The sequence below is a fragment of the Pezoporus wallicus genome, unplaced genomic scaffold, assembly GCF_028554395.1.
Source record: "Pezoporus wallicus isolate ANWC-B61680 ecotype Strahan unplaced genomic scaffold, APGP_CSIRO_Pwel_v1 scaffold_6885, whole genome shotgun sequence".
Classification (NCBI taxonomy): domain Eukaryota; kingdom Metazoa; phylum Chordata; class Aves; order Psittaciformes; family Psittacidae; genus Pezoporus; species Pezoporus wallicus.
In genome coordinates, this window is record NW_026638858.1 from 4138590 (window position 1) to 4164860 (window position 26271).

General features: G+C 50.3%; 2 protein-coding genes across 11 annotated transcripts in view; one reads left to right on the plus strand and one right to left on the minus strand.

Annotated features, from left to right (window-relative positions):
* The window catches only part of HRAS (HRas proto-oncogene, GTPase), a 42671-nt gene extending 29746 nt beyond the window's left edge, over positions 1-12925 (plus strand). For both annotated transcript variants that reach the window (XM_057412761.1, XM_057412762.1), the window contains 5 exons: positions 2501-2652; positions 7234-7412; positions 9693-9852; positions 10360-10484; positions 12621-12925. In XM_057412761.1, the coding sequence (XP_057268744.1) occupies positions 2542-2652; positions 7234-7412; positions 9693-9852; positions 10360-10479 (570 nt within the window). In that variant the 5' untranslated portion in view covers positions 2501-2541 and the 3' untranslated portion in view covers positions 10480-10484; positions 12621-12925. The remainder of the gene's footprint in view (positions 1-2500; positions 2653-7233; positions 7413-9692; positions 9853-10359; positions 10485-12620) is intronic.
* A 6390-nt stretch (positions 12926-19315) lies between these two features.
* The window catches only part of LOC130601072 (uncharacterized), a 77876-nt gene continuing 70920 nt past the window's right edge, over positions 19316-26271 (minus strand). For all 9 annotated transcript variants that reach the window (XM_057412898.1, XM_057412903.1, XM_057412897.1 and 6 more), the window contains 3 exons: positions 25400-25499; positions 24097-24249; positions 19316-23865 (listed from right to left, as the gene is read on the minus strand). In XM_057412898.1, the coding sequence (XP_057268881.1) occupies positions 22598-23865; positions 24097-24249; positions 25400-25499 (1521 nt within the window). In that variant the 3' untranslated portion in view covers positions 19316-22597. The remainder of the gene's footprint in view (positions 23866-24096; positions 24250-25399; positions 25500-26271) is intronic.

Consider the following 26271-nt stretch of genomic DNA (forward strand, 5'->3'; position numbering starts at 1 on the left):
TTTCAGCCTGTCACAGTCCCTCATGGCAGTTGTGTCTTCCTGAAAGACAAGAAGCCTGGGGTGGGGATTTCTCTTGTCCTTGAGAAGTAGTGTATGTGGGAAGTTCATATGCATACGTGAGGGTGTGCGTTAACAGAGCAGTGTGCACACAGCCAGTGTGATAACAGATTGTCTTACATAGCCTTGCTTTCAAACTGCATTTCTCCCTTGGGCACCAGAACAGAGGCACATCAGACTTTTCTGGGAAGCAGTGGCACTTTCGGGTATGGACCTTGGGTATCACATTATTTTCACCTCATTTCTCCCACAGTCACACTTTTCCGCAGTGTTTAACAACCTTCAGCTTTTCCAGCAGTGAAGAATGGCACAGTAACCAAAGGACATTGTGTTTTCTGCTCTGGTTACTCTTTCACACACCCTCCCTTGCCCTTCTTCAGGACTCTGGATGCTGAGAAGGGCATGAGCTTTGTTTGCCTTCCTGCTACAGAGACAGCAGCTCAGAAAAGGTCTTTGACAAGAGGCAGTTGTGTCTGACTGCTCCCAGCTTGAGTGGGTGATTGAACTGTCTGAGTGGTTTAAGGTTGCAGTCTGGTGGGGATTGAAGGCAGAAAGTTCTGGCCTCATTTCCATTAGATCTTTGCACCGTTAGCAAATGCATCAGATGCAGCCTGGGTCTAGAGTGGCCTTTGCCGGCACACATTGTACCAGCTTCTATGGTTTCAGGAGCTGGGCTGGTGAGCCCAGGGAGGAGCATGGAGTGATTTAACATTCGGGGGATGGGAGGAAGACTGTCTAATCTCTGTGCAGTGATGTTGCAGGCTGTGTCAGGTGGTGATGGGCCAGGGGAACCATGAGCTTGTATCTGCAGTACCTGCTGTCTGGGTGATGTCCTCAGCTCGCAGGTGATGGCTGTGGACCAGTGTCTGACCCTGGGGTAATTTGCAGTGGGCAGGGGTTGCAGCTGAATGAAGGGGTCTTCCTGAGTTAAAGTTTGTTCATCTTGGTGGAGATGGAGGAGAAATTTAGGGGATGAGGTGCAGGAGTGGGTTGAAGTTTCTCCTGCTGAGGGGCTGTGGCAAGTACGCAGTGCTGCAAAAGCTGGTTTGCTCATCCTGACCCTAATCATCATTCCCAATTAGCACCTTTCATGATAGCATCTCTTTCTCCCCTGTGGGACATGCCAGCTTCATCTCTTGGGAGGAGGGGTGCCTCTTCTGCTCCCTCCTCCCTCTTGAGATGGCCAGTGCATCAGGAGGCATTGTTAGCTGGAGGACAGGGGTTGTGGATGTGCCACTAGCTCAAACCTGCCTTGTGGTCTGAGGTCTTAACGCAGCCTTGGGGATGAAGCCATGGAGCTAAGGGGGGGTGGAGGGTGGGGGGGGGTGGAACTTTTCCCTGCCCCCATGGACATTGACATCCAGATCATGTTGGCTAAGACTTTCAAATCTATCTAGTGATTTTGGATCGCCAGCTTGAGATAAGACAAATCAGTGACAGTGCTGAGTACTTCTGGAAAAACATACCTCTTACATTGGTTACTGTAGGGTTTGCTTTTGATTTGCACAGCCAGATTTCTTATGAGGAACACTCCCTTCTGAGGTTTGTTCGGGGAATATGTGAAGTTTGCATCTAGTCAGGCTAAAGGATTGCAGCATATCATAGCATAAACAGGGTTTTGTATTCATTTTGGTGGATTATTTTGCCCATTTTAAAGTAACCTTTATTACTAGCAGAGAGTATTAGGTTAAATAACTCTGGCTGTTGCAGTTCCATGCTGTACTTTTAGATCAAGTTTCATGGGTTTAGGTGAGGCTTTCTCAATGTTTGAGACCCCAGAGCATCGGACCATAAAAGCAGAAGACAGTGGATGCTGGAGGTGCAGACTGAAATAAGTGTAATTTTCTGTGGCTAGATTCCCAGGATAGTTAAATGTGATGGGTAGGAAGACTGTAAGAAAGCCCTTGACCCTTGGGGTATGTGTGCCATCCTGCCGTCTCCCCATTTCCAGGCCACACTTGCCAGGCTGGTGACGTGTCTGCAAACTTGAGATGAGAGACCAGGGTGCTAATTTCATAAAGCTACATTAAAACACATTGCATCCCTGATGGTCGGTTGCTGGCTTTCACCCCAAGGAGCTGAGGGGTGGCTCTGCCAACCACAATAGCAGTGAATCGGGTTTACCATGTCCCATCGTCAATCCCTGCTGAAGTCAAGCAACTTAAAAAGACCATTAAAACCTCAAGAGTGGTATCCCTTTGCCTCCGCCTTGTAGAATTAGGTGTCTCTGTGTTACAGCATGCCAGATCACAGACCTCACTGCATTTGGGTGCTTCTGGGATGCACAGAAGATATCAGCAACACTTGATACCTGAGGAATGAGGCTTGTTTTTGCAGATTTCTGCCTTTCCCAGCAGGAAAGGGGGCTGATTGCTCAGCCCTGCTGCAGTGCAGACAGTCATGGGAAGGACCCCCTCTCCTAATACTGTTTTTCTCCTTGTAGGTGGGTGCTCCTGGAAGTCCTGAGCTGGGGTCAGCTGGAAGATGACTGAGTATAAGCTGGTGGTGGTGGGAGCTGGTGGTGTTGGGAAGAGTGCTTTGACGATACAGCTCATTCAGAACCATTTTGTTGATGAGTATGACCCCACGATAGAGGTAAGTGGCTCTGGGCAGGGAGTCTGTCTACATGTCTTCCTCTTGCTCTTCACCTTGCCTCCAATCCAGAGTGTGTTCAGCTTGGTCTCAAGCAGGGGTGAGCTTAACTGAACTAAAGCAGGGGTGTTGCTCTGCTTCGCAGAGCTATTCTGAGTCTCTGTGCACATGTTCAAAGGTTGCAGTGATTGACTTGTGCCTTCTGCAGAAGGACAGTGGTGCTGAAAAGTGACTGCAAGGGAGGCAGCAAAAGAGGACAGAGCCAGGCAGGGACTGAAAGACAGCATAAAACTCCTCCACTCTGCTGAGGTGATGGTGTAGGGAGGGGTTAAAGGTTTGGCACTGAAGAGCCATTTTGTGCCTGTGCTTCCATTTCTCCTGTGAAATCAGAGTAAATATATTGACTTCTCAAGCAGGGTATTTTGAGATTTACTGATGAAATGGGTTTTATCAGAGCTTGGTCGTATTATGGATGTCCTGTGGTTTGAGCGAGACGTGCTGAGCTGTTGAACTGTTGTGGTTCACGGAGTGCTGCCTCTGCTCCATCGAGAGGAGTTAAAGATTGATGTATGGGTCTCACAGTTGGCATGGATGGTTTCACTGGCCTGTCTAGCTCATCAGCCTGCCTGGAGAAGCAGACAGGGACCCTCTTCTCCTCTAGGCTGTAGAGAGAGGGAGTCTGGTCGTCAATATCCATTATACTGTTGTTTTGTCGGGGTTTTTTACTTTTTGAAAATATATTCCATTCTCCGACTGCTTTCACCATTGCTAGTGAGATGCTAGTTACCCCGTGCATAACTTGTGCCTTTGTTTGGGGGAGATGTGGGCAGGAGCTGCTGCTGTGCATGAGGAGTAAGCCCATCCTGGGAAGGCAGATTACAGCTCTGTCATGCTTCTTGGACAGTAACATTTCTCTCTGCACTCCTAGAGGATTTTCTACCAGATGTGTAAATATGCAGCTGTGGTTGCTGCAGTTATTATTATCATAATGGCTAAAGAGCCCCAGCTGGGACCAGAAATCTATTGTGGTAGGTGTTGTATGTGTAGTCCCCACCCTGAAGAGCTTACAACTTAAATAAACAAGCAAGACAAGGCTTAGTAGAAAGGCAGAAATAGTCTTGCAATCCTACAGAGACTGGAAGGAGGGAAAGCACTTAAAAGCATATGCTATTGCATCATTTGGCCAAGGTCACCTAGAAAGTCCATGGCAGAGACTGGAATTTAATTTAAGGGCTCCTGAGTCTCATTGCTGCACTTTGCTTAGGGATGCAGTTGCCTTCTTCCCTCCCTTTTCTTAAAAAACCATTCCAGGTTGGTTTTGGCAAAAGAGGCAGAGGGAAACCTCTCTGGGGAGAGACATCTGCATGGATGGGTCCTCTCTTGGACTCCAGGGTGGGCAGAGGGAGCTCTGACCCAGTGTACTGCGTTGGCATCCTGTCTTTTCTGTCTCCAGCTGCCTGCCCCTGTATGTACCCTGCAGGGAATTTTTCTCCATGTAAATAGGCAGCGGGGAATGTAAACCTTCCATGGCATTTCCCAGCACACCCTCCTCACGCTGCCTGCTCCTGCCGTGCCCTGGGAGATGCCTGCTCTCCTCCCTTGTTTTCTCCCAGCCCCACTCTGTTCTTCTCTTCCTAAAGCAGCCATGAGCTGCTCTTCACCTCTCTTGCCCCTGGTGCTTTTCCACTTGCAGTTCCCACCATCCCTCATGCCTTTGTAGCTCCCTTGGTTGTGCCCCGCATCCCCCACCCTGGCAATGTTCTCACTCATTCTAGGGTGACTCTTCTTAATTATACTTAATTTTACGGGGATTTAGGATGCACAGAGAATTACCTGCCAGCTATATGAATGTGACCAACAAACCACCCTCCTGTGACTAAGCAGCTTTGGATCATGCCCAGGAGCTGACTCTGACTGTTCAGCTGGCTAACAAACAACGGAGCAATGCTGAAATGAGCAGGATAAAAGGCAAAGGAAGAGAGTATACATGCATGGAGCAAAGGCGTTGCCCATTCCTTAAATGAAATGAGCGCAGGTTGCCCTGCAAAGGGGAGGTGTGAGTGGGTCAGGGTGCACTGAGAAGATGCTCCCCAAGGCAGGAGGGATGAAGAAGAAAGTTTGTCCCGTCTGTGGCAGACCCCACCTGAGTGCCTGCCCTCCTCCTGCCCTCCTGATTCACTAGTGCAAATGTCTGGCTTTGTAACTCAGTGTTGGCCAACCTACAGCACGTGCTCACATGCTTGCTCTTGGGCTCCTGATGAGCTTTAAGACCTTTACTTTGGATCAGGAGGGCCAAGACACCAAGGAAATGTATGCTACTGGCAGTGTCCCATGGTGAATCAGCAGGGATGGAGTTGGATTGTGTTGAGAAAAAGGTTGATTCATCTTCCAGCTTCTAGCAGTCAGCTAGTAACGGCCTTCTCAAGCCTCTGGTCATGTTCTGACTGTAGCATTTAACAAATGGACCTCTTTGCTGGTCCCTTAGCCCAAATGGGATGCTCCCATCATCTATCTGGGATCCTGAGTCTGAACCCCAAGTGGACACTGCTTCTGCTGCCTGGCACTTCATAGCTGGGTCCAGCCACTCTCTCTTGCACAAGAAGGTGAGGTAGGATGCGAGGGGCTGCAGAGGAGCATTGAGGCTGCAGGATGCTGGTGCCTGGTGGCAGCTACCCCTGCAGCAGCAGCAGGCAGGTCACCTGGCAGTGTGGCAGGGGTGGCTGAGCCGCCATCCCAAGTATTCTGAGAGGGGTTAGATGAAGCTGGACACAAAACAAGGGTGAGGAGAGCTTGTCCCCTTCCCTTGGGGAGCAGGGTACCAGGCTGATAATGCCTGTGCTGCGCTAGTGAGCTGTCTGGCCTTACAGGCAGGCTGTTGATGACCTGAGCTGAGATGTGGGATTGCTTCTCCATAGGTGTCCTGTCTGCTGGTGAGGGCTCCTCAGACTGGGGACTTGGCAATTAGTTGTGAACATGTGTGCTGAGGCTGGTCCTTTGGATGCAAGCCAGGACACAGGGGTGGGAGGATGCTCTGCTGGGCAGAGCAGGCGCTGGGGTCCCTTGTGCCAGTCCCTGTCAAGCACTGGGCCCCAGAGGTGAAACCACTGCTCTTTTACCTTACACCGAGGAGGCTCCAGATACATTATTGATTAGAAATGGGAGCACATCCCTGCAGGGCAGCCTGCCAGTTGCCTTCAGAGTGGTTGGCTGGAAGCCAGCCCATCACTCCACACTTATTCCTGGTGGATCAGCAGTCCCCTATTTGGGAAGGCATGGCTGAGAAGGTTGTGGCAGAGCAGATCTCATCTCCGCTGATTTCACATCCCTCTCCATAAGGTGAAGAAAGACATTAATTAGCCCAGGAAGATGATGCTGTAGTAATGACCCAAAGGGTGGAGGCCGCCTTGGCCCCATTCCCTTTGTGTGCTGCTGCTGGTCCTGTCAGTGGCCTTTGCTACACTGTCTGTCTGCAGACCTGCAGAGCTCATCTGATAACATTATTGTGGTCTTCAGAAGAGCAGCAGACATTTGAATGAATTTAAACTGCAGCTGTAGCCTCTGCAAGTGGCTGCAGAAATCATGCTGCTGACTCACACCTTTTTCATACCTTTCACTTTGGTTTCCTTCTCGTGCTGGGAGTTGAGGATGCTGCCGCCATGCCCAGGGAACAGCTGTTGGAGAGGGATGGTGCTGTTCCTCCACACAGGGGCTGCCCCAGCAGCATCCCTGCTGATGAAACTGACCACAGGAGAGAGGCACAGTGGGGAAGAGCAGTGCTTTGAGGAGCCTGCTTTGAAAATGAAACCTTTTCAGGGATGCCTGTGGTGATTTTCAGGCCTTCTCCAGCTGCGATAAGTTGCAGGGAAACCCCCAACTTCAAAGGCACCTGCCTGGATAGTCCTTACCTCCTCTGGAGCCCTCTGGGCACAGACTGGTTGTGGGAAGCACCCTTCTCACAGTGTGATTTCTTTTTATTTTGTTTTTCTCTCATGTTTGAAGAAGAGGTTTGCCATCAAGCGCAGTTTGCAGCCTCACTGATGGCACATCACCTCCGGTGCTTGATCTGAGATGCATTGGAGGCGCTGGGTTTCCAGGTGATCTTAAACACCTTCCAGCCACACAGATCCCAGATGGTGGCTGGAAGCCGTGACTGGCCAGTGTTGCCTTTCCTGTGCGTCCTCTTCCAGTACCTGGGCAGGGCTGGCAGCAGAAGGTATTAGCTGGGACTTAACAAAGCTTAGGAAAATAGTTGTCAAGTGCTATGCAGTGTGGTAGAGATGAAGCTGCCCCTGGTCTGCCAGAGGCAGGGCTGGGAATGGTAAGAGCAAGCCAGGGACTGTCTTCTCTGTGGCTCTCCAGAGAAAGGTAAACCCACTCGGCTGCTCCATTTTTCTTTTTTTTTGTTTTTCTTTTCCCTCCCGTTTTGGAAACAGATTGAGTCAGCTGTTCAGTGGGAGCTACACCCAGGCAGAGCATGACCTAGCATCTTCCAAGAGATGCACTGTCTGCATCCCTTCACTTGGGTGGACACAGGCCCCTCTTTAACACATCCTTCTCCCTTTCTCGCTCTTTCTTGGCCTGCAGGATTCCTACAGAAAGCAAGTTGTCATCGATGGAGAGACCTGCTTGTTAGACATCTTAGATACTGCAGGGCAAGAGGAGTACAGTGCCATGAGAGACCAGTACATGAGAACGGGGGAAGGATTCCTCTGCGTCTTTGCCATCAACAACACCAAGTCCTTTGAAGATATTCACCAGTACAGGTTGGTATCCTGGGAAGGGCCCCTTCTCCCTTGCCCTGTGCAAAGGGAAGGCCTTGCTGCTGCACCCTCCTGCCCTCCCTTTTAGATCAGGCCCCATGGTGGAAACGCTGGCTGCCGGCAAAGACAATTAGCTGAAGTGGCCATTCCCCAGGGAAGAGGTGAAGCAGACGGCTAATGTCAGTGACTCCAATAAAACCCATCCAAAGGGATTGCTTGTGGCCTTTGGAGAGTTGATAATGTAATGTTTAAGTGTTTATGGTGACTAGAGAGAGAGCTGATCCTCTCTGACCCCCTCCCGTCCCTCTCTAATTAATGGAATTGCTTTGTTAGTGCAGTCGATCTCAGTGACTTCTGCTGGGTCTGGGACCTGAGCGAGGAGGCTGGGAAGGGCAGGGGGGCTGCTTCCCCTGCTGTCAGCTGTCGCAGTGAGGCTGCAGTCTGCTGGCTGCACACATGCAGGTAGAGGCAGTCCTGGCCCATTAAAGCTTGGTTTCAACCAGGGCAAGGATGAAGCAGGAGAGTCAAAACCCTGGTGAGGCGACTTGCCCAGGAATGGCAAGTATTGAGAGGGCAGTGGCAGAGCAGAGACCCCATCCCGGTATGCTCCTGTTTTGGCTGCACCCGTGCTTCTCTCCCCTGCTGCCATCACCCCTGAAAAGCTGGAGAGCCAAAGAGGTGAAATCTTCCCTGGTTACCTTGATGGGAGGGATCTCTGTGCCATATGCATTTGTTTTGAGGCTTGGCTGTGATGAGAGGCACTTGCAGAGGATACAAGAGGTGACTCTGCCTGTCCCCACTCTGTCATCTGTCCACTGCCCGCCAAGGAACCATGTACCCCAGCCCCTCATCATAAACCCAGGTCCCAGATAATCCCGCAGCTCTGAGTGCAGGCACGGCCCTTCCTTGCTCCATAGTCACAGGTGCTGCTCTGAGCTGTTGAGATGTCTCACTCACCAGTTAGTAGGCATGTTCAGTGTAATAACTATATGGTTGGACTAATTTGGCTTGTTTCAGCTTAACTGGAGGACAAAGGATGGGATTTTCCTAAAGCACCTGAGGGATTCAGCAGCGTTCATCCTTGTGCCAGGGCTGGTGCCTGTGAATCACTCACAGGGTGGCTTGGTTTCAAGGCCTGGTTTTAATCATGATGTAAATCACTGGCTTTCATCTTGTTTTGCCTGTGCTTTTTGTGTTTTCACTTTTAAAAGAATATTCCCCAGGGAACCGCTGGCTCTCCCTGGTTGTGACCATTAGGAGGTATCTCTTCAGCTAAGTGTAGCCTGGGCACTAAATTTAGTACTTGCATTTGCTGATCAGGATGTTACATGGAACATTTAAGTGGCTTTATGGCGTATTGTACATACAGTCAGACTTCATTACCATGTTCTGCTCCATTAAAAAAAGATGATTGATTTTTTTTTTTAATGTGTGATACGTGTCCAGCTGCTTTAGATGGAAATTTGAATTCAATTAAATGCAGGAATCAGCATTTAAAATACTGCTTTTATTAGTTAAATAAAACCATCTTAAATGATCTGGGTCCACGGGCAAGGAAAAAAGGCTGTTTTGCATCTGAAGTTAAATGATTTATTAAGCAAAGGAAGTTGTTATCTATCGGGAGGGAATTGAATTGATTGCCTGTAGTGATAATGGCCTTTAAGATTTTTAGAACTGGTAGATCTCATCCTCACCCACCTAGTTTTAAATCCAAGGTTGGAATGAAGAAGTGAGCAGTATGAATCTTTTGCTTCCCAGTTGGTTTCTCAACTTTGAGTGACCTGAACTAAACCGAAAGGAAGCAAATCCTGCCTCTGCATCTGCAGAAAAGATTATATCTGCCAAAGCTGTTTTTTCAGCTCAGCAGATTCTGATTGCAGGTGTGATGCTTTAAGTATTTCTTTTAAATCCCCATTCAGGGGGATTACTTGATCTAAAACGTTGGCAATAACACAGGTAACTGCTTGAGTATTCATTTTTATTTAGCTTAACTATCTTAAGCTCATGTCTTATTACAGATCACCATTTCAAGTTGTGTTTTGTAAACAGTTGCATTTAAAGAGCAGAAGTGTGTTCCATTTTCATTTGCAAAAGCGCCCTAGCTATTTTGCTGCTTACTCATGTGCTGTGGTCATTTACATTCTCCTGGATGCCCAGCACAAGGCACTTGGCAGGAGCAAAGTGTACCTGTTAATTCTTGACCAAGAAGCTGGTGGGGAATGTACTGGAGCTGACTCCTGATGCCTTTTCTCCCTTCACTTTAGCACCTCTTAACTCTTGCAGGGAGCAGATCAAGAGGGTGAAAGACTCAGATGATGTTCCCATGGTGCTGGTAGGGAATAAATGTGACCTCCCAGCACGGACAGTGGAAACCCGGCAAGCGCAGGACCTGGCCCGGAGTTATGGGATCCCCTACATAGAAACATCTGCCAAAACCAGACAGGTAGGAGGAGGGGTTTAACCAAAATCTTTGTTTCTTCTCTCCAGTGCTGTCCTGGAGAGGCAGTAATGGGCTGACACTACCCTGCAGACAGGTGGGTGTAAGAGCCAGGGTTAGTTGCTTCCTCAGGTCTAAGTGCTCCATCAGGACATTCCCTCTTCAGGCTTGAGCCTCCAGTCTGGAGAAGTGCCTCATTTCTGCTTTGACAACAGTGAAGGGAAAATACCTTCTCAGGATTTTCTCCAGGGTTCTGGAATAGCCCCATAGTCACTGCAGGTCAGCTAAGCTCAGGGAACTTGGCTAGTCTTATCCATGGTCTATTTTGGCAGACTGACGGGTAGTGTATACCCATGCCAGAAGGACCATATCGGGCTTCCAGAGCACAAAGGTGGAAATGGAGTAGCTGATACCTTCAGTGGTCTAGTGGTGGCTTGTCTCTTGGCTGGCGGACCTCATTCAGGCTGCTGAAAGCCTGAATCTCAAGAGCTTCAAGAGATGCTTTTCTTCCAGGGCGTTGAAGATGCCTTCTACACCTTGGTGCGGGAGATCCGTCAGCACAAGCTGCGCAAGCTGAATCCCCCAGATGAGAGCGGCCCTGGCTGCATGAACTGTAAATGTGTGATATCGTGACTACGGTGAGTTTTGAAAGGAGGAGATGAGGTGCAGCAGGGTTATATTGGAAGCAGGAGATGGGGCTTAACACTTGAAGCAGGGCAGGAGGTGACTGCAGATGCACTCACCTGCAAACAAATGCAGCAGAAATAATTCCAGCAATGGTATTGTTTTAATGACACACATTTTTGACTGAAGTAGCATTTTCTGTCAAGATACAGGTAGGTCGAAATTCCCACTTTCCTGAGGAAGTGTGTAGGAGGAAAGGGGTGTTGTATATTTCCCCCTCATTTTGTGGAGCAAAATTATACAGAATTGAATAAAGAAAAAAAAATACATATTTTTTTGTGCTTCCCCTGGGAAAGCTTCTTTCCATGCTGCCCCTCTGAGTGGGGACTTAAGCTGGTGTTGAAGGTGTGAAGGTGCATGGCTCACTGTGTGTTCACCAGACTGGCTGTAGAAGGGTTGAGATGAAGAGCTGAGTGAGCTCATTGCCTACTCATGCACTCACATAAATTGCCTTGTCCTTAAGCTTCAGAGCAGACCTGTCTCATTGTGAAAGTTCTGTGTTCCTGGGAAGAGTTTTCCCCATTAGAGGTATCCCCCGGGATATTTGGAACTGATGCAATGTTGAGAATTAGCCGTAAGGGGGCTGTTTTGCCTTTATAAATAGGGCGTGCTGGAGCCAGAAGCAGTGTTTTTCATATTGTCTGTGTTCACTTGCCTGTTTTTCTTCTTTCCTTGTTTTTTGTTTTTGTTTTTTAATGATGAGTTTATTTAAATCATTGCAATCCTGGCTGGATAGCAGTGAGGGAGAGCTCCTGTTGGTGTCCCTGCATAAGCTGGGTGGCCTTAAGCCAAATGCCTGGGAACATCTGGCTGTGTAACCACCTCCCATGGCAGAAATGGAGAGAGAAGCAATTGGGAAGAGTACATCAGGGAGATGTACATCTAAGGATGTCTAGGACTGGGGTGTGGGAGAAAAGTGCGCATGAACTTTGCACTTAATGTCTTTTGGGGGTCTCCCACGCAGCCAGACTGGCCCTTCACTCCTTTACACAACTGCTGGAGTCCTAAGGAGAAGTACATAGTGTCCAGAGGAGGTGCTAAGAGGGACTCGTTGAGTGTGGAAATGGGCAGCTGGTTTTCCTCTGCTGTTTGAGCCAAAGGCTGTGAGCACACAGAGCTCTTCCCCCAAAAGAAGGAAAGAAATGTTTGGCAGCATTTGCTTCCTCTGAGCAAAAACCCACCCAAGCACCACACCCCTCTGCTCCCAGCAGAGGTGCGTGTGAGGCCTCCCAGGGGCCAAGCCGAGTACTGTGCCCAGCACTTATCACTGCTAAGGGAGGCCTTCCAGATGTTTGGGTTTTCCAGATGTTCAGGAGCGTTTCCTGCAGATGGGGATGTGAGTTCAGGGCTCATTTCCTGCTCTGGCTCACAGCTGATGGCATGAGCTCTGCATTGCTGCTCCCACTGCTCCCCTACGATGACTGTCGGGAGCTTGGTCCCCATCACAGCCTGGTGGCCAGCACTGGCATAGGCTGTGCCTTCAAAAAGAGGGGCAAGAAGTGGTGGGAAGGAATCTCTTGGAAATGCTCCCCTCTGTTAAGAGAGCATGCCCCATGAGTTGCCCACATCATTTTCTGCTTAGGCAGAAACTGGAAACCAGGCATCCCAGCTTATTCTAGCTGCAGTAGCCAAGAGAAGAGAGGGAGGAACTTCAGGGTGCAAAAGGAGAAGCCAGGCAAGGACATGCTGTGTTTTGGGGAAGAGAAAGAAGGCTGTGTGTGTAGCCAGGGAGTCGGGGAAATCTGGCTGCATTTGCCCTGGACTTTGTGGTTTCCATCATCCCTGGAGGAGGGAGAAAGATCTCATCAGACATTGCCCTTTCCCACAGTGAGGTTTGGACAGAGGCAGAAGGTCTGGTGAGATGCCCGAGGCTCACCCATTACTCCACAGACCATCTGCTTCTTCCCTTCAGTGCATGTGCAGATGCTTTGCTGAGCCAGGTCCAGACCTCTAAGGCCTGTGTAGCCCTGTGCTTTCCCTCTGTGGGCGTTAGCAGGGTCATCCCAGAATGCTGAGGGGTGGGTAATGGAAACAGCCCCTCTTGGTGCTGATGGTGAATGGGTGCTAATGAGCATCCTCTTTGGTTTCAGCTGATTGGACCGTGTCTTGGAGAGGTTCCCACTGTGCAGTGCGCAAGGAAAGAGGTGAAGTGAAGGAAGAAGCATATGGATTCAGAGGAGGAGTATAGGGGGAGAGGAAGAGGAGGAGGAAGAGGACAGGGGGAGCATGAGCCCCTCCAAGGACTATCTCGCACTTCACCCAAGCCTGCGGCAAGCGACTTTTTCTGTTGTTTTTCTTTCCTCATCCCCTCCTCTTTTGGCCTCCTCCCACCCCAGCAACTGTACAAAGCCACAGATCAAATCACAGTAAATTATTATTTGATGGTCTCGACAAACCTTCTTGATGGCTCTGTCCTCCGTCCAGAGGGTGCTGCCGCTGGTGCTCCGGGAGGATTGCTGGTGGCATGGGCAGGGAGGGAAGGGCGCGGAGGTTTGCTCTCCACCGACTGAGGTCATGCTGCAGACCGCGAAGGTGAGCAGGATGGGGTGTCCTTCAAGGACAGAGCTGGTTTATCTCCAGCAAGTTGTCATCGTGTCCCTAAAAGCCTTTGCCTGTCCCAAGTTTTGGTAGGACCACCCTTGGTGCTCCCCTGGTGCTTTGCATTCAGCCTAGTCCTTGTGGGATTTTTTATGGCCTCAGATGTGATGCCTGGAAGGGAAGAAGTGTCGGGGAGATCTGAGAGCTGGGTTCACTTCAGCTGGTGCCAGTTTGTTGCTTCCTTGATTTATTATTTTTTTCCAGGCAGCTCTTTGCACAGCACCTCCCAAATGTTTGTGCTCCACAGGCAGAATTAGGCCTTTCTGCTCCCTGCCAGTGCCTCTGCTAACACGGCAGAGAACATACACCTTGGGCTGTTCCATTCTGTCAGCAGCGTATAATGATATGCAAATCCTCACCTGCCCTGTGCACGGTTAATTACTGCTGAGCACGTAGCAGAAGGACTCTCCTGCACTGCAGACGGCTGTCTGGCTGCTCAACAACTAAGACTAAAGGATTCAGACTTCCAGTCATTGGGTTTAGGGTGGGTAAGAGTGTTTTGGATAAGGGCTAATTTCTTGAGAAGCCCATCCTCACTCAGCCCTGCTCCTTTGGGATTTTTGCCTGTGGTTTTACTGGCTTCTCCCATGTGCCTTTCACTTGCAGGGCCAAGAGGAGGCATTGTGCCCAGTGCAGCAGGCAGCCTGGTACTTGCTGCCTTTCCCTCTCCCAGAGTATTGCACAGACCAATTTAGCTGGCATCCCAAATTGAGAGCATCAGAGGATGAAGGTGATCCAGCCAAGTGCGGCAGGGAGCTGTTCTGCACGGGCTAGCCCAGGCCTGAAGAGGTGCTGGGTTCAGGAGCCAGGGCTGGTAGGGGTTGGGAGCAGCAGGAAAAGTGTGTGAGTCACATCTCACAGCTCAAAACCAATACAGAAACCCTGGTCGCCCTCAGCACAAAGCCACAGCCCACCCAGGGGCTCCCAGCATCCGTGCAGGCATCTCCCATCCCACTCCTCATCCTCTGTCATGCCAGGCAGCAGCATTAAACTACAATGCTGCTTAGAGTTGCTTTTGGCTGGGCAAGAGAGGACTTGTGCTAATGGCTTGCTTTTTGTACCTGTACTCCAAACTGCTGTGGGGAGCAACCCCACCCTGGCTGCAGTTGCCTGGCACCGAGTTCCTGCGGGAGAAGGGCTGATCCCAGCTCTGGTTACCCAAAGGTAACTCCCTGTAGCTGGGAGTGCAGTTTGCAGTAGCGCCTGTCCCCGTGATGGAGGACAGCTGAGATGCTGAGTCTGGTGTTACATGGTGGGGCTGGACCAGAAAACCTCCCAACCTAGGTTTCAAGTGTGAAGTCTGCAAGTACAGGGTTTGTTCCTAAGTCAGCAGCTTGTGTGCAGTTGCAGGCAGGGCAGAGGGCAGGGCTACTTCACCTTAACTGTTAATGTCTGGGGTGATGTGGGGGCCCTTGCTTGGTGGTGTTAGTGCACTAGGAACCTGGTGCTTGTTTTCTGCAATAGAGCTTATCTCTTTCACCAGGCCCTTGGTGATCGAAGGGATATCTGTATCTGGAGGGCTTCAGATGAGAAGTAACGCTGTGTTTGGAGCTCTCTCGGGGGCTGGACTCTGGATAACTCTCAGTGGTTAGAGCTATCTTCTTTCTGGTTGGAAGTCAGAGGCCAAAGTCAAGGACCAGGAGCCACAGTCAAGAGAGCTAAGGAGCTCTGGCAGCACCAGCGGTCAGGAGAGCAAGCACCACCTGCAGTCACACAATAGCCCCTTCAGAGAGTTCTCTGCACCCCACAGGGTGAGGTTTTCCAGCTTGCTCAGGAAAGCTCTGGGTCTGGTCAAGCCACATGTGTTATCTTAGCTGTTTGAGTGTCTTCTTGTTGCAAAATACTGTTGTTCCCTTGGGCCACTCCTCACGGCTGTGTACTTCAAGTGGTGCCACAAACCAGCCCCTCTTTTCTACAGGCTGGTTATAGTCCTATTTTCTGTACGGCTAAATCAATGTGCTACGAGTCACTAGGATTCTGCAGGTGGACCTAGAAGTTCTTCAGCAGCCAGGGTACACCTTCATCTCAGTGCTACAATAGGACAGCACTTCAGAATTCCATTAGGCAGGTAGGAGCTGGAACTGGAGGATCTGACTGATGGGTGGTGCTCTAATTCTAGCAGGTTGCAGACCAATCTCATTCATGTTGTGGATTGCACCCAGCACAAGCAAGGCAGCCAGCGCCCTTTGTCAAACAGTGCTGGTCAGTAACGTGGCAATCTCAGGAGCTGGAAGCACCACTAGTTAGCTTTTTGCTGTAATTAGAAGATAACAAGAAACCCAGACTCTCAGGTCAGTGATCAAGTCCATGCTGAAAGTTCTGGGAGCAAAAGGAGGTGCTAAAAGCTTGACACTGCACCTTTTCCCCTGAAACTATGTATTAATACAGCACTGCATCTTTGTTCCAGGAGGTTGGCTTCAGGAGAATCACAACAGATCTTCAATGTGCAGTAAGATATGTCAGCTCTGATCTGATCTCCGGGGTAGACACAAACCAGATCGTATCACTTCACTAAGGTGGAGCTGTTACTTCGGACTTGGTGTTTCACTTGGTGCTGGTAATGTGGGTACAGGTTAGCAGCTTGCTGGTCATGACAGGCAGGAGGTCAGTACATGAGTTTACTACATGTTCTCTGCTTGTTATTTGAACTTGAGTCTGAAAGCAGTATCAGGGTTACATTTTCATTAGAGTGAATGTAGGTCTGGAGAAGGAATTGCTGGGTTTGGAGTCAATTTAGTTGATCTTCCCCATCGTTACTTAAGGTGCATTTGTTCTAGAAGTACTTGGACTGGAAGATGTGATTTTCGGATCCTGCAGTTGTTTCCCTTATGATAAGGAGCTGGTTGCCCATCTCAGTTCTGCTTCTGTGGCACAAGCTTTAGTAAGCAGAATGTACAGTTAGTCTGAAAAGCCATTCCAGTTGCATAGCTGGAAGCTGCAGGAGTGCACAGAGGTAAGTTTTTTTCTATATTTGGGCACATCAGCTCATATTTGGTGGCTGTGATCTCTTCAGCTGGTCATGACAAGGCTGGCCTAAATGTGGTGCTGTGCTGTGGATCTCGGGCAAGTGTGAACACCACCTCTAAGAAGGCCTCAGGCACCATCGCACTGATTATCTGTTGAGGCTGCATCTCTTGTGATGGAGGAGTGCCACCTTTGAATCCATACTTAAATGATGGAATGGCTGAGGAGGTCTGGTCTGGTTGGGTCCATATGTCTCAGGACTGATGTATAAGCTTTTCTTTCCCACATAATTGACGCACCCCACACCCTATTACAGAAGGGTTGGGGCTCCAAAGACATCACAGCTGAGTCAACTGACAAAATTGCTTACAAGTCCTTAAAGATGCTGATTAAGTGCTGGAACAGATTTTTGCCTTTTGGTCTGCGAGGGCTTCCACAGGAGCCTATTCCTAAGCCAGCAGCAATGGTGACTCCAAAACACAAGCGCATAGTGCTTGTGGAAGGCTTTGCAAGCATCTGGGTTGAGTTTGCAGGAGCTGGCAGCTGTTGACTCATTGGTGGAGAGATACCTGATAGGCAAAGAGGGGGTAGTTGAATGAATGTCTTGAGTTTTATGGAGCAGCCCTGGCTAAATGCTGGCCTCATCCTCCTTACTTGCAGTGTGGTTGGGTGAGGAGGAGCAGACCAGGTTTCCCTTCTGTTACTACAGAGCTTTCCAGCTCGAGTGGTTCTTCTATATCATTTCCTCTTGGCTCCAACAAAGCCAACCATGCACAGGGCAGATGAGGATTTGCGCCCCATCTATCTGCAGGTACCATTAGGGACCTGATACCAGTTTTGGAGCAAGGATGGAGGTTTCTTACAGTTCATCTTTCTGTGTATCTTATGAAGAACCTGTTCTATTGTGTGAAAGAATAGGGTGACTCCACTCCCTTGGACTCATTTCTTTGTGTGTGCCTTCAAAGCTATCTCCATCCTCATCTTTGGCTCTTTTGTAATTGCTGCCAGTGAGCAGGGATGCTCAAGGGGTGGGACCAGCTGCTTTGTCTCCCAGAGAGATGATGGCTGAGTTGTTTCAGCTCTGGTTTGCTTATCTCCTGTGCTGTCATGGTGCCTGTGTCCTGTCAGGTGAGCATGACTGCCTTGCTACCAGGATGATGCTAGTATATGCCCTGTGGGCTTCCTCAGCTGCCGAGGTTTGTAGGGTTTGGGAAATGGTTTTGGGCAGACCTTCCTTTTTCAGCTGCTGGGCTATTTTCTCCATGTGCTGGTTTATACCTAATGATGTACTGTAGAAAAGGGGTGGTGTTTCTCAGAGGATGGTGTGACACCAAACATCCTGGCTACCAGCAACTGGTGGGAGCTGGGTCGTGCAGATGGGCCTGGCTCCATGTGCAGCTTTGCTCCCTTTAGAGCAGATGAGCCTTGTGGGTTGAGTACAGGGTGTATGGTTTAGAAGAGCCAAGGTACCGGCCCCAGCCAAGGCTGCTGGGGCTTGGGCTACATGCTCTGCACTGTGTGCACCCTTGCTCTGCTTCCCAGCTCCCAGCCTCCATGCCACAGCCCCTTTGCAGCACACCAGCAATACAGCAGCATGTGAGCACAGCAGCACATGTGCATCATGCAACTACCACAGCAGCAGGTGAGCAGCACAGCAAGCCAAAGAGGAGGAAGACTCCCAGGCCCAGCCAAACTCTCCAGTATTGCCTCTGCCAAACAGGCCAGGGTGCAAAGCTGCCAGACATAGCTCACCCATCTCTCCCCTGCTGCATCCCAGAACCAGCCCAAAGCCTTGCTCCCTCCCTCGGCCTGGCTTTGCTCCAGGCTCCACTTAGCATCAATTATTCAGTTCTGACTTGCTGCTGTTTTGCAGAGGCACGCAGCAGGGTTGCTGAGCTCTTAGCCATTGTGGGTGGTGGGCAGGGAGGAGGATGAGGAGCACAGCCGTGGCTTGGAAGAGAGCCATCCAGTGACAAGATGAGACGTGGGCTGCCTGCCCCAGCTCCTGGCAGTGATGGTTTGGCTGTTGATGAGCCAGGAAGGACAGGAGCCATAGGAGGCTGCCAGGACACCAGAGGTGAGCGCAGCTTGTTTGTGGGTCTTTGTTGAGTGGTTTCTGTGCAGGGAGCAGCACAGGGATCAGAGAGCCAGACAGCTGGTGTTAGGAGTTGTCAGAAAGCTATGAGGAGCAAGGGCTCCAACAGGTAAAGGAAGGGTTTAGTGGGAATACTGGTAAATGCTAAGTGCAGAGGGAGAGGCAGCAGGAGGACTTGGCTGACAAGGCCAGTTGGATTTAAGCAGCTTCTACAGAGTTCATTTGCCACTGGTCCCAGTGCTGTACAGCAAGTGGGTGACTGGTAAGCTTGGGCTTAGAAATACACAGCGATCCTGTTCTTGGTCCCCTAGAAGCAGTAAATTATTATTTGATGGTCTTGATGGGTTGATGCATAGGGATGCCACATTCCCTGCACTGCCCTTCAGTCCTAGGGTGGCATGTAGCTAATTGTGGCCCATCCATTTTGCTGTCAGTCTTTCTGGCAGAGACAAATGACCCTGTGTTTACTGTAACCATGTTGTTTAAGTACCAAATGGCACCTTTCTCATAGGGGAAACCAGAATACTGCCCAAATTTAACACCCCAAAGACAACAGTACCATGTTTTTCCAAGGACTGGCCGTTAAACTTCGGGTGTGCCAGAGGTACTGCTCACACAGCCTGTTAAAATCCATTTTCGGCTGTGAGCGGCACCACCTTAGGGTACCAGGGTGGACGCATGACTCAGCCCTGACTCACACCTTGCCAATGGAGTTGCACCCGGCTGCCTTGCAAGGAGCTGTGGCTGCCGGCTCTCTGTCCCATTCCACCCTCCAGCGCTGCCTGCAGGCCGGAAAACAAACTGTGGAGTAGGTTGGACCCACCGCAGCTGAAGCATGCCTGGTGAACCAAGCCAAAAGCCAGCAGGAGAAGGCAACTGGTCTTCTGTAGCATCTGTCGCCGCAAGAAACCTCATGCAGTCTGATTTTATGCTAAACATCTTTAACTGTTATCATTACAACCATGTAAAACACAGCATCAAATACTCTGGACAGTCTGTGTGGATCGGTGTAAAAAGGATTGGCTTTCCCCCCCCGCCCCGCAAAAACAAACAAAAACCCCTTCCTTACAAAAGAAACTCCACCAAAAAATAACAAAAGAAAAATGTTTGTTGGTTGTTGTTTTTTTTTTTTTTTTAAGTAATAATTATAATACATTAGAAAGAGTCACAGAAGAAGCGTTCCACGCTGTGAACAAAAATAGCAATTAAAAAGCAAAGCATATGGTAGCCAGGCTCTTAAAAGGCCATGGCCAAGAGACCTGACCCCTCAACCACCATCCTGTGCTGGAGCTGGTCCCCAGCACAGCTCCCGTGGCTCCTGCTGCCCACTGGTGCCACAGCCACTCAAAGTGCTCAATTACAGAAAAACCCCAAAACAAACAAGAACAAACCCCAAACCCACAACACTGGTCTTTAAAACTCCATGGAGGGCAGCGAGGTGAGAGTCATCCCAGGGCTGGAGGGCAAGGATGGGGAGAGCGGGGAAGCTGTTTTCCTGAGTTTGCTCACGGTAAGAGAGGCTTTTGCTAAGGGGCTGAGGCTGCTGTAGGAGACTGGGGCAGGGGTGTGAGTGGCTTGGGCCAGTTATTTGTTCTGCTGAGCTGCCATCCTTGCCCTTTTTCCCTTCTTATCTCCAGCGAATGCACTGAGGTAGGACCACGTCCTGCCCATCCCTGGTGCCACAGACCCGCCATGGCCGCACCTTCATCTGCAGCAAGAAGCAGAGAAGGAGCCAGGATCTCCCGTCAATTATGCTCTGATGTGCTGAAGTGAGAGCATCATTCCAAGGAAACTAACGCATGTTGCTGGCTCCCAGGAACTCTTCCCAAACCTTGCAGCTTTCAGGGGCTGCAGGCTGGAGAAGAGCTGCTTATATGGCACAGTGAAGAGCTGACAGACCCCCACCCAGCAAGAAGCACACTATAGTGGGAAAGAGGAGCCTGTAGCTGCCTGGTCCAGAGGTCATTGCAACCAGCTCGTGGCTTACCTCAGGCTTGGAGGTGAGCAAGGACCTCCCTGCTCATTCCCATTAGGATTTGGAGGGGAGGAACCCTCTCAAACTCTTGTTGAACACCATGCTATGGGTACTGTGCATTTGACAGCTCTCCAAAACTAGAACAAACCACCTTTTAAAATACGAATACTGCAAAACTTCCCAGACATGCACTGGGTTTAGGAGCCCAAGTGCACGTGCAACACTATGTGCAAAGGCTGTGTGCCCAAAATGAGGGGGAATAAGTCAAAATGAGGGGAGAAAGACATCTCGGCTCTTGCAAATGAGCAAAATGCTCAGATGTCTTAGCAGGAGTCCTGCGTGTGCTTCAGAGAGAGGCCAGAAACCCCCCCAAGCTACAGAAACCAGGCCAAGAGCTGACCCCCCATCCTCAGATGCTTCTTGTTGCTTCCCAACATGCTCCAACAGCCAGTGGGCTGCTAGCAAAGGGCAGTCGATACCTGTCTTGAAATACTACCCAGCTATTTTAACACACAAATGTGTTTAACTACTGCATGGTTACTGAAAAACATACTCTAAATTAAAACCAGTTCAAGCACCATTGTCCTAGAAAGGACCCATGGTGTCCCAAAACACAAATGTTGAACATTCATAACCACTTCTCCTCAAAGAGCAAGTGCTGACTCCTCACAACTCTCCTGTGAGGTAGCTAATAGGGTTATCCCTGCTTTGCAGAGGGCAAAAAGATGGGCAAGGTTGGAGACTCAGCAGAAGATGGGGTCTCTGACAGAGCAGGGGTTGCAACAGAAGCTGAGGGTGCTTTGTCTGGCTGGTTACAGCCAAAGGTAGGGTGCTCCTTTCAGTGCTACCCCTGCTGCTAATAAAAAACACCCCCTAAACTGATAAACCCCACAAAGTAATTTAGTGGAAGTTTTCTGCTGGGCTTCCAGGTAGGCTTCAGGTCAGGTTATGTTACTGAAGCAGCCTGTGAGATAAAAAAGTTTTCAAAGTCTTCTCGGAACTTAAAGGAGCCCAACGTCTCCATTGAAGGGATGGGAATCATACCTACAGTCGCATCTAAGGGGACATCTGCAGCCACCCTTTCTGGACAGCAGAGACAAATACTGCATACCTGGACTAGTTTATTTCCTGCTGCTTCCATTTATCTTCCTTAAGTAGATAATGGGAACAGGAATTTGGAGCAGCTCTTTCAGTGGGGTGAGCTTTCCTTGGGTCCCTGCACACCTCCAGCCAATGGTCTGGGCTGTCCAGCAGCAACATCCTGGGATCGGGAGGGAATGGACAGGTCACTAGGACTTGGTACGTGAAGGGCAAGTGGTATGGGGGGCACCCATCCCGTTATCTCCTCAGCAATAGGCTGGGGAGATGTGAATGCTCTACATCATCATCTTCCAAACTTCTGTGTCCAGATTTCAGTCCTTGGTAGTTAATTGCTGGTTGGACCAAACCAGAAATGCTGGTATCAGGTTGTGGGCAATGTGTTCCCCCTCCCCAGCACCTATTCCATTTCCACCCTCTTAACTTGCTTGAAGTAAAAGCAGGCTTCAGTTTCAGCACCATGATTAGACACTACCACACCTCCAGCAGCTTGCTAATGAAGGAAGGTTTCCCAAGACAATAGCCCCTTTTCCTCAAGCCTGCTCCCCCCTCTGGACCTGAGCAGGAAAGGCCAGCAGAAGGGCCATTCAGCCCAAGAGCCCAGGCTCAACCTTCGCTGTCCGTATCACCTTGAAAACTTAAGAAAGAATCGTCCTGCTGGCAGTCCTCCACCAGGGTCACACCAAGGAGACCGCTCAGGGACTTACCTGCTGTTAAACCTCCCCTCCAGGACATCATCCACCACTGCAGCAGGAGCCAGTTACAGCTGGGCTGTGGAATTGCATAGAGTAGGCAGTGAGGTGCCTGTGTCCTGCCAGGACGCCATGGTCCTGCCTGAAAATGCTGCTGCCTACAACTGCAGGTCTGGGGAAAGAAGCTATCGGAAGATCTATTGCTATAAAGGCTTTGAAAGCAATGCTGTTGGCTGCACTGACTGGGCTTCTTAAAGAAAGCATTCTGGACTCCTGTGCCTTGTACCTGCTTCCACACCATGGGCACCTGTGCCAGGCAGGAGCAGAAGGGAACACACAACACATTCACCAGCCCTGCCTCTCCCCCCACACGCAGTGAGGCTTGAGGAGCTTCAAGGAACACAAAATGAAAGCGCTGTCTAATTTGTCCATAAGAAAGACGCAAACCCAGTTTGCTCATGCCTCCTGGTGCTGGCGGCCACTGCTCCATCTTCTCACCAGGTGCTCGTACCAAAGCACAGCTCAACAGGCGATGGCTGCTGTGCTGTCACCCTGACACAGCCCTGCTGAAGGGGAGGCTCTGAAAATGGGGCGAGGGTGCTGCTCCAGCACTTGCTTCCTGTCCCTTGCCTCCCCCCATTCCCACTAAAACGTCACGGATTTGGGCAGCTTCACCAGGGAAGAAGAGCCGGAAAGGAAATTGTTCTCTGAGTGGGATTTGGCAACCTGTGGCAGTAATTTTGGTTTGGGGCTTAGGGGGGGTCGTGGGGCTTTGAGCGTGTTTAATGGTTTCTGGAAGCTTTTTTGGGCATCTGCCTCCTCTGGGTCCAGCGTGAGAGGTGGTGGCATGGAGGCAGCAGGCAGAGGACATCCAGTCTCGGGCAGCGGCAGTGCCACCTGCTTCCTGTTTGCTACATCCTGCTCTGTCGCATGGGCCAGGTGGAGGGGAGTGGTGGTTTTGATAATGGTGTAGGGGCTGTTCCTCTCCACCATGGGGGACAGTGCTCGCTGCAAGGGGTAGCCCTCACCCAACCCTGCTGCCTCCACCTTGATGCTGGGTAAGATGGGCACGCTGCCGCTCGCCAGCCCCTGCTGCCAGTGCGTGGTGGTACTCCCTGGCCCATTCTGCTGCAGGCTGGTGAGCTCCCCCATGGACGCAGCTTTGGATGCCAGGTGCTTCAAGTCCATTTTGTCTGGTGGTGCTGCTCTGCAGCGTTTCTCAGCTGTCTCCTCCTGGTGCTCATTCTCAGGGGAACTGTCATGCTGAGACTCACTGGAGAGATACTGTGAGCTGCTCAGCAGAGGTTGAGGGGGTGCCTCGAGCACTTTTTCTCTGCAAAAGGAAGATGTTTGTTCTCCCACTGGCAGGGCAGCAGGATTTGGCTGCCACACAGCATGGTCCGTAGCAGAAAACTCAGTGGTGCTCGAGTCGGGAGGACTTGATGTATTTTGGAGAGAGGAGTCTGAGGAGCCGACCTCAGCAGGGTTGGGGAGGGAAACCAACTCATGGTCCACTGTGGCACACACAGGAGTGAGAGGAGTATGCTCCACAGGCAGGGCCGTGGGCAAGAGGTGATGATGGGCCTGCATCTCACTTGCCTTCAGAAGAGATGGTGTCTGTCTGTCCCCTGAGGGCTCCACCTGAGCCTCCTCTCCCAGTGACCCCCCGCCAGAAGGACGGAAGTGGAGGTCTGTCACTTCAGCTGCTTCACTGCCTTGGAGGGTGGCAGTCTTCACCTCTGCCACCATCTCTCCTGGAGCTTCAGGAGCTGTGTGGGGATGTGGTTCCCTGTCCACAGGATGCTCACCCACCCGGCCATTCTGGCCATTGGCTGCCACATTGCCCTTCATGGGTACTGGGTTGAGGGAGAGTTCTAGACCCAGGGGTTTCCGTGGGAACTCCTCAGGCTTTGCTGCATCAGAAGCAAGAGAAAATAAAATAAAACCCAAATTATGCATCAGTTCATTTCTGCACCTGTCATGCCCTGATTGCAGGGGAGGCAGATGCTGCACACAGTGGATGCCAGCCCTTCTGGGCTGCCCCGGCTCCCAAAGCATCACACCAGAGGGGTGCTCTGGTCCCTAAGGGACACAGGTACCGCCAACCATTGCCGCTGGGCTGCCCGCTTTCCCCTGCTACCCACCTGGCGGGGGGAGATCACATTTCATCTTGCGCAGTTCAGTCATTGACACCTGCAGCTGCTCGATGACGGCATCATCCTCGTACTGCAGTGAAGCGGCGATTTTCTCCTGCAGAAACTCCCGTAAATCTTCCAGCGTCATCTTCAGCAAGCGTTCTGGGGGCAGCAGACAGAAGGAATGGCAGTGGCATGGCCAAAGCGTGGGCTGCAGTGCTTTGGTTTTATCTGGGATTCTGCTGCTGTTCCCACTGCGAGGTGGGAGAGCCTGAACATTTCTGCCTCTCTCCTACCTTCCCGCTGTTACTCAGCATTGTCGACACATTTACACACCCGTGCCACTTCTGGGCAGTAGCTCAGCAGTGGCTGGGACCTGTGCTGACCAGGATGCACATTTTAGGCCATTTCTGCAAGTTCTCAGCAATACCTCTAGGAGGAGGAAAAGCTCCATGAGATAGACCCAGAGCGTCAGACTGAACAGCCACCAGTCAGGGATGCAGGCAGATGCTGAACCACCTCAGGGTTGCAGCAAGGGATGGGATGCAGGCAGGGATGCCAATCCACATCACAAATTCCTTAGGAAGGAGAGATTATTTCTCTCCTTCTGCCTGCATGCCAGTTTCCCAGTCTTTGCAAACAAATGGGATACTTGAAGATGTATTATTTTTTGATAGCCTGTTCTTCACTCAACTGAAGAAAGAGCAGGATGGGTGTTTGCAGAAGCCAACACATACAGTCGCATAGATCCCACTGTCCCAAAGGTTCCTAGCATGAGCTATCGGTATCTCTCCTGTCCCAGATTAAAGATCTAACAGGGTGAAAACGCAAGCCTGCTAGCTTATGGGAGCAGAGGGGTTCAAAGTCCCAAAGATCTCTATGTATAAACATCACCATCTTAATGTTATGTAAGAAAACCAGGTTTTGGTCATTTTAGAAGCATATTAAATGGATTTATTTCTCCCTCTACAGCCTTTTCAGCTGAACTGCCACAGAGCTTTGCAGACAGATGGGTTGCTGTCTGTATTGCCCCAAAACCCATGGTAACAAAAGATGTGGGGCGCAGCATGCAGAAAGAGGCAGCTGGGAGTGTTTCAGCTGGGGTTTGCTGTGCACCAAGCACAGCATTTCAACCCTTGTAGCATCTCATTTCCTCCCCAGAGCATCATCATGGGACTGTCCTTTTTTGTGGCCAGCACAGGGCACCAAGCAAGCTCATAGTGGCCAGCAAGGCTTTCTGGGTCAACAGCACAAGGGTGGCCTAGCATAGAGCCACTTCTGCCATACGAGACGCACTCTGCTAGGACCTTACTTTTGTGCAATTTGAGTATGGTGTAAGCCATGGCCGTCAGCACCCTCTCTCCTTCTAGGATGTAGATATCCCACAGCCGCAAGGTGAGGGTGAACGGGGTCTGTTTCAAACACAAAACCAGCTCATTAGCATCATACATGTTAGCACTGATTAATTGAACAATTGTAGAGAGGTTGCTGGCATCACTATGTCTCCTTGCACCAAAACACACAGCAGGGCAAGACACTGGATGACAAGGACTCATCTGTAACACAAAAACCTCTTTCATCAGCTATGGTTTTGCCTTAAAGCCAATACCCTTGGGTGGCTGGAAAAATAACTTACAATCCATCCACGAAAGCAGAAAAAAGGAGAAAGTTTCTACACAGGCATGCTAGCACATGGGTTTGCCTACACAGCCTTGCAAGTGCACAAAGCCACTCCTGTATTCATCTACATCACCCAGACAGATGAAGGGCTATTTATGGGATAGGTCTGAAGGCCCAACTGCTTTACTGAGCATTTAAAAAAAAAAAAAAAAAATTCACTCCTTTGGTGCCTAGAGAAGTGGTCTTCCTTATATGCAGGCTTATTTATGTCTTCTAGACAAAACTCTGCAAGAGTCTTTCATTTGCACCCAGACACAATCTTACAAACAGGGGTGAACTAATGATGGAGCAGGCCATCATCTCCCAACAAAGATTCCAGGCATCTCACCAACACAAAAATTAATACTAGTCCCACTGTGACATCTAAGTTCAAATTTAGGATGCCGTGCTTACTCTCCAGAGTCTGGCATGACTGGCCATCACAGCTCTTTTACCACATTACTGCTGTTAAAGGAACTTTTGCATTTTATATAGCATTTAGGGACAGACTGCAAACCAGTGAGC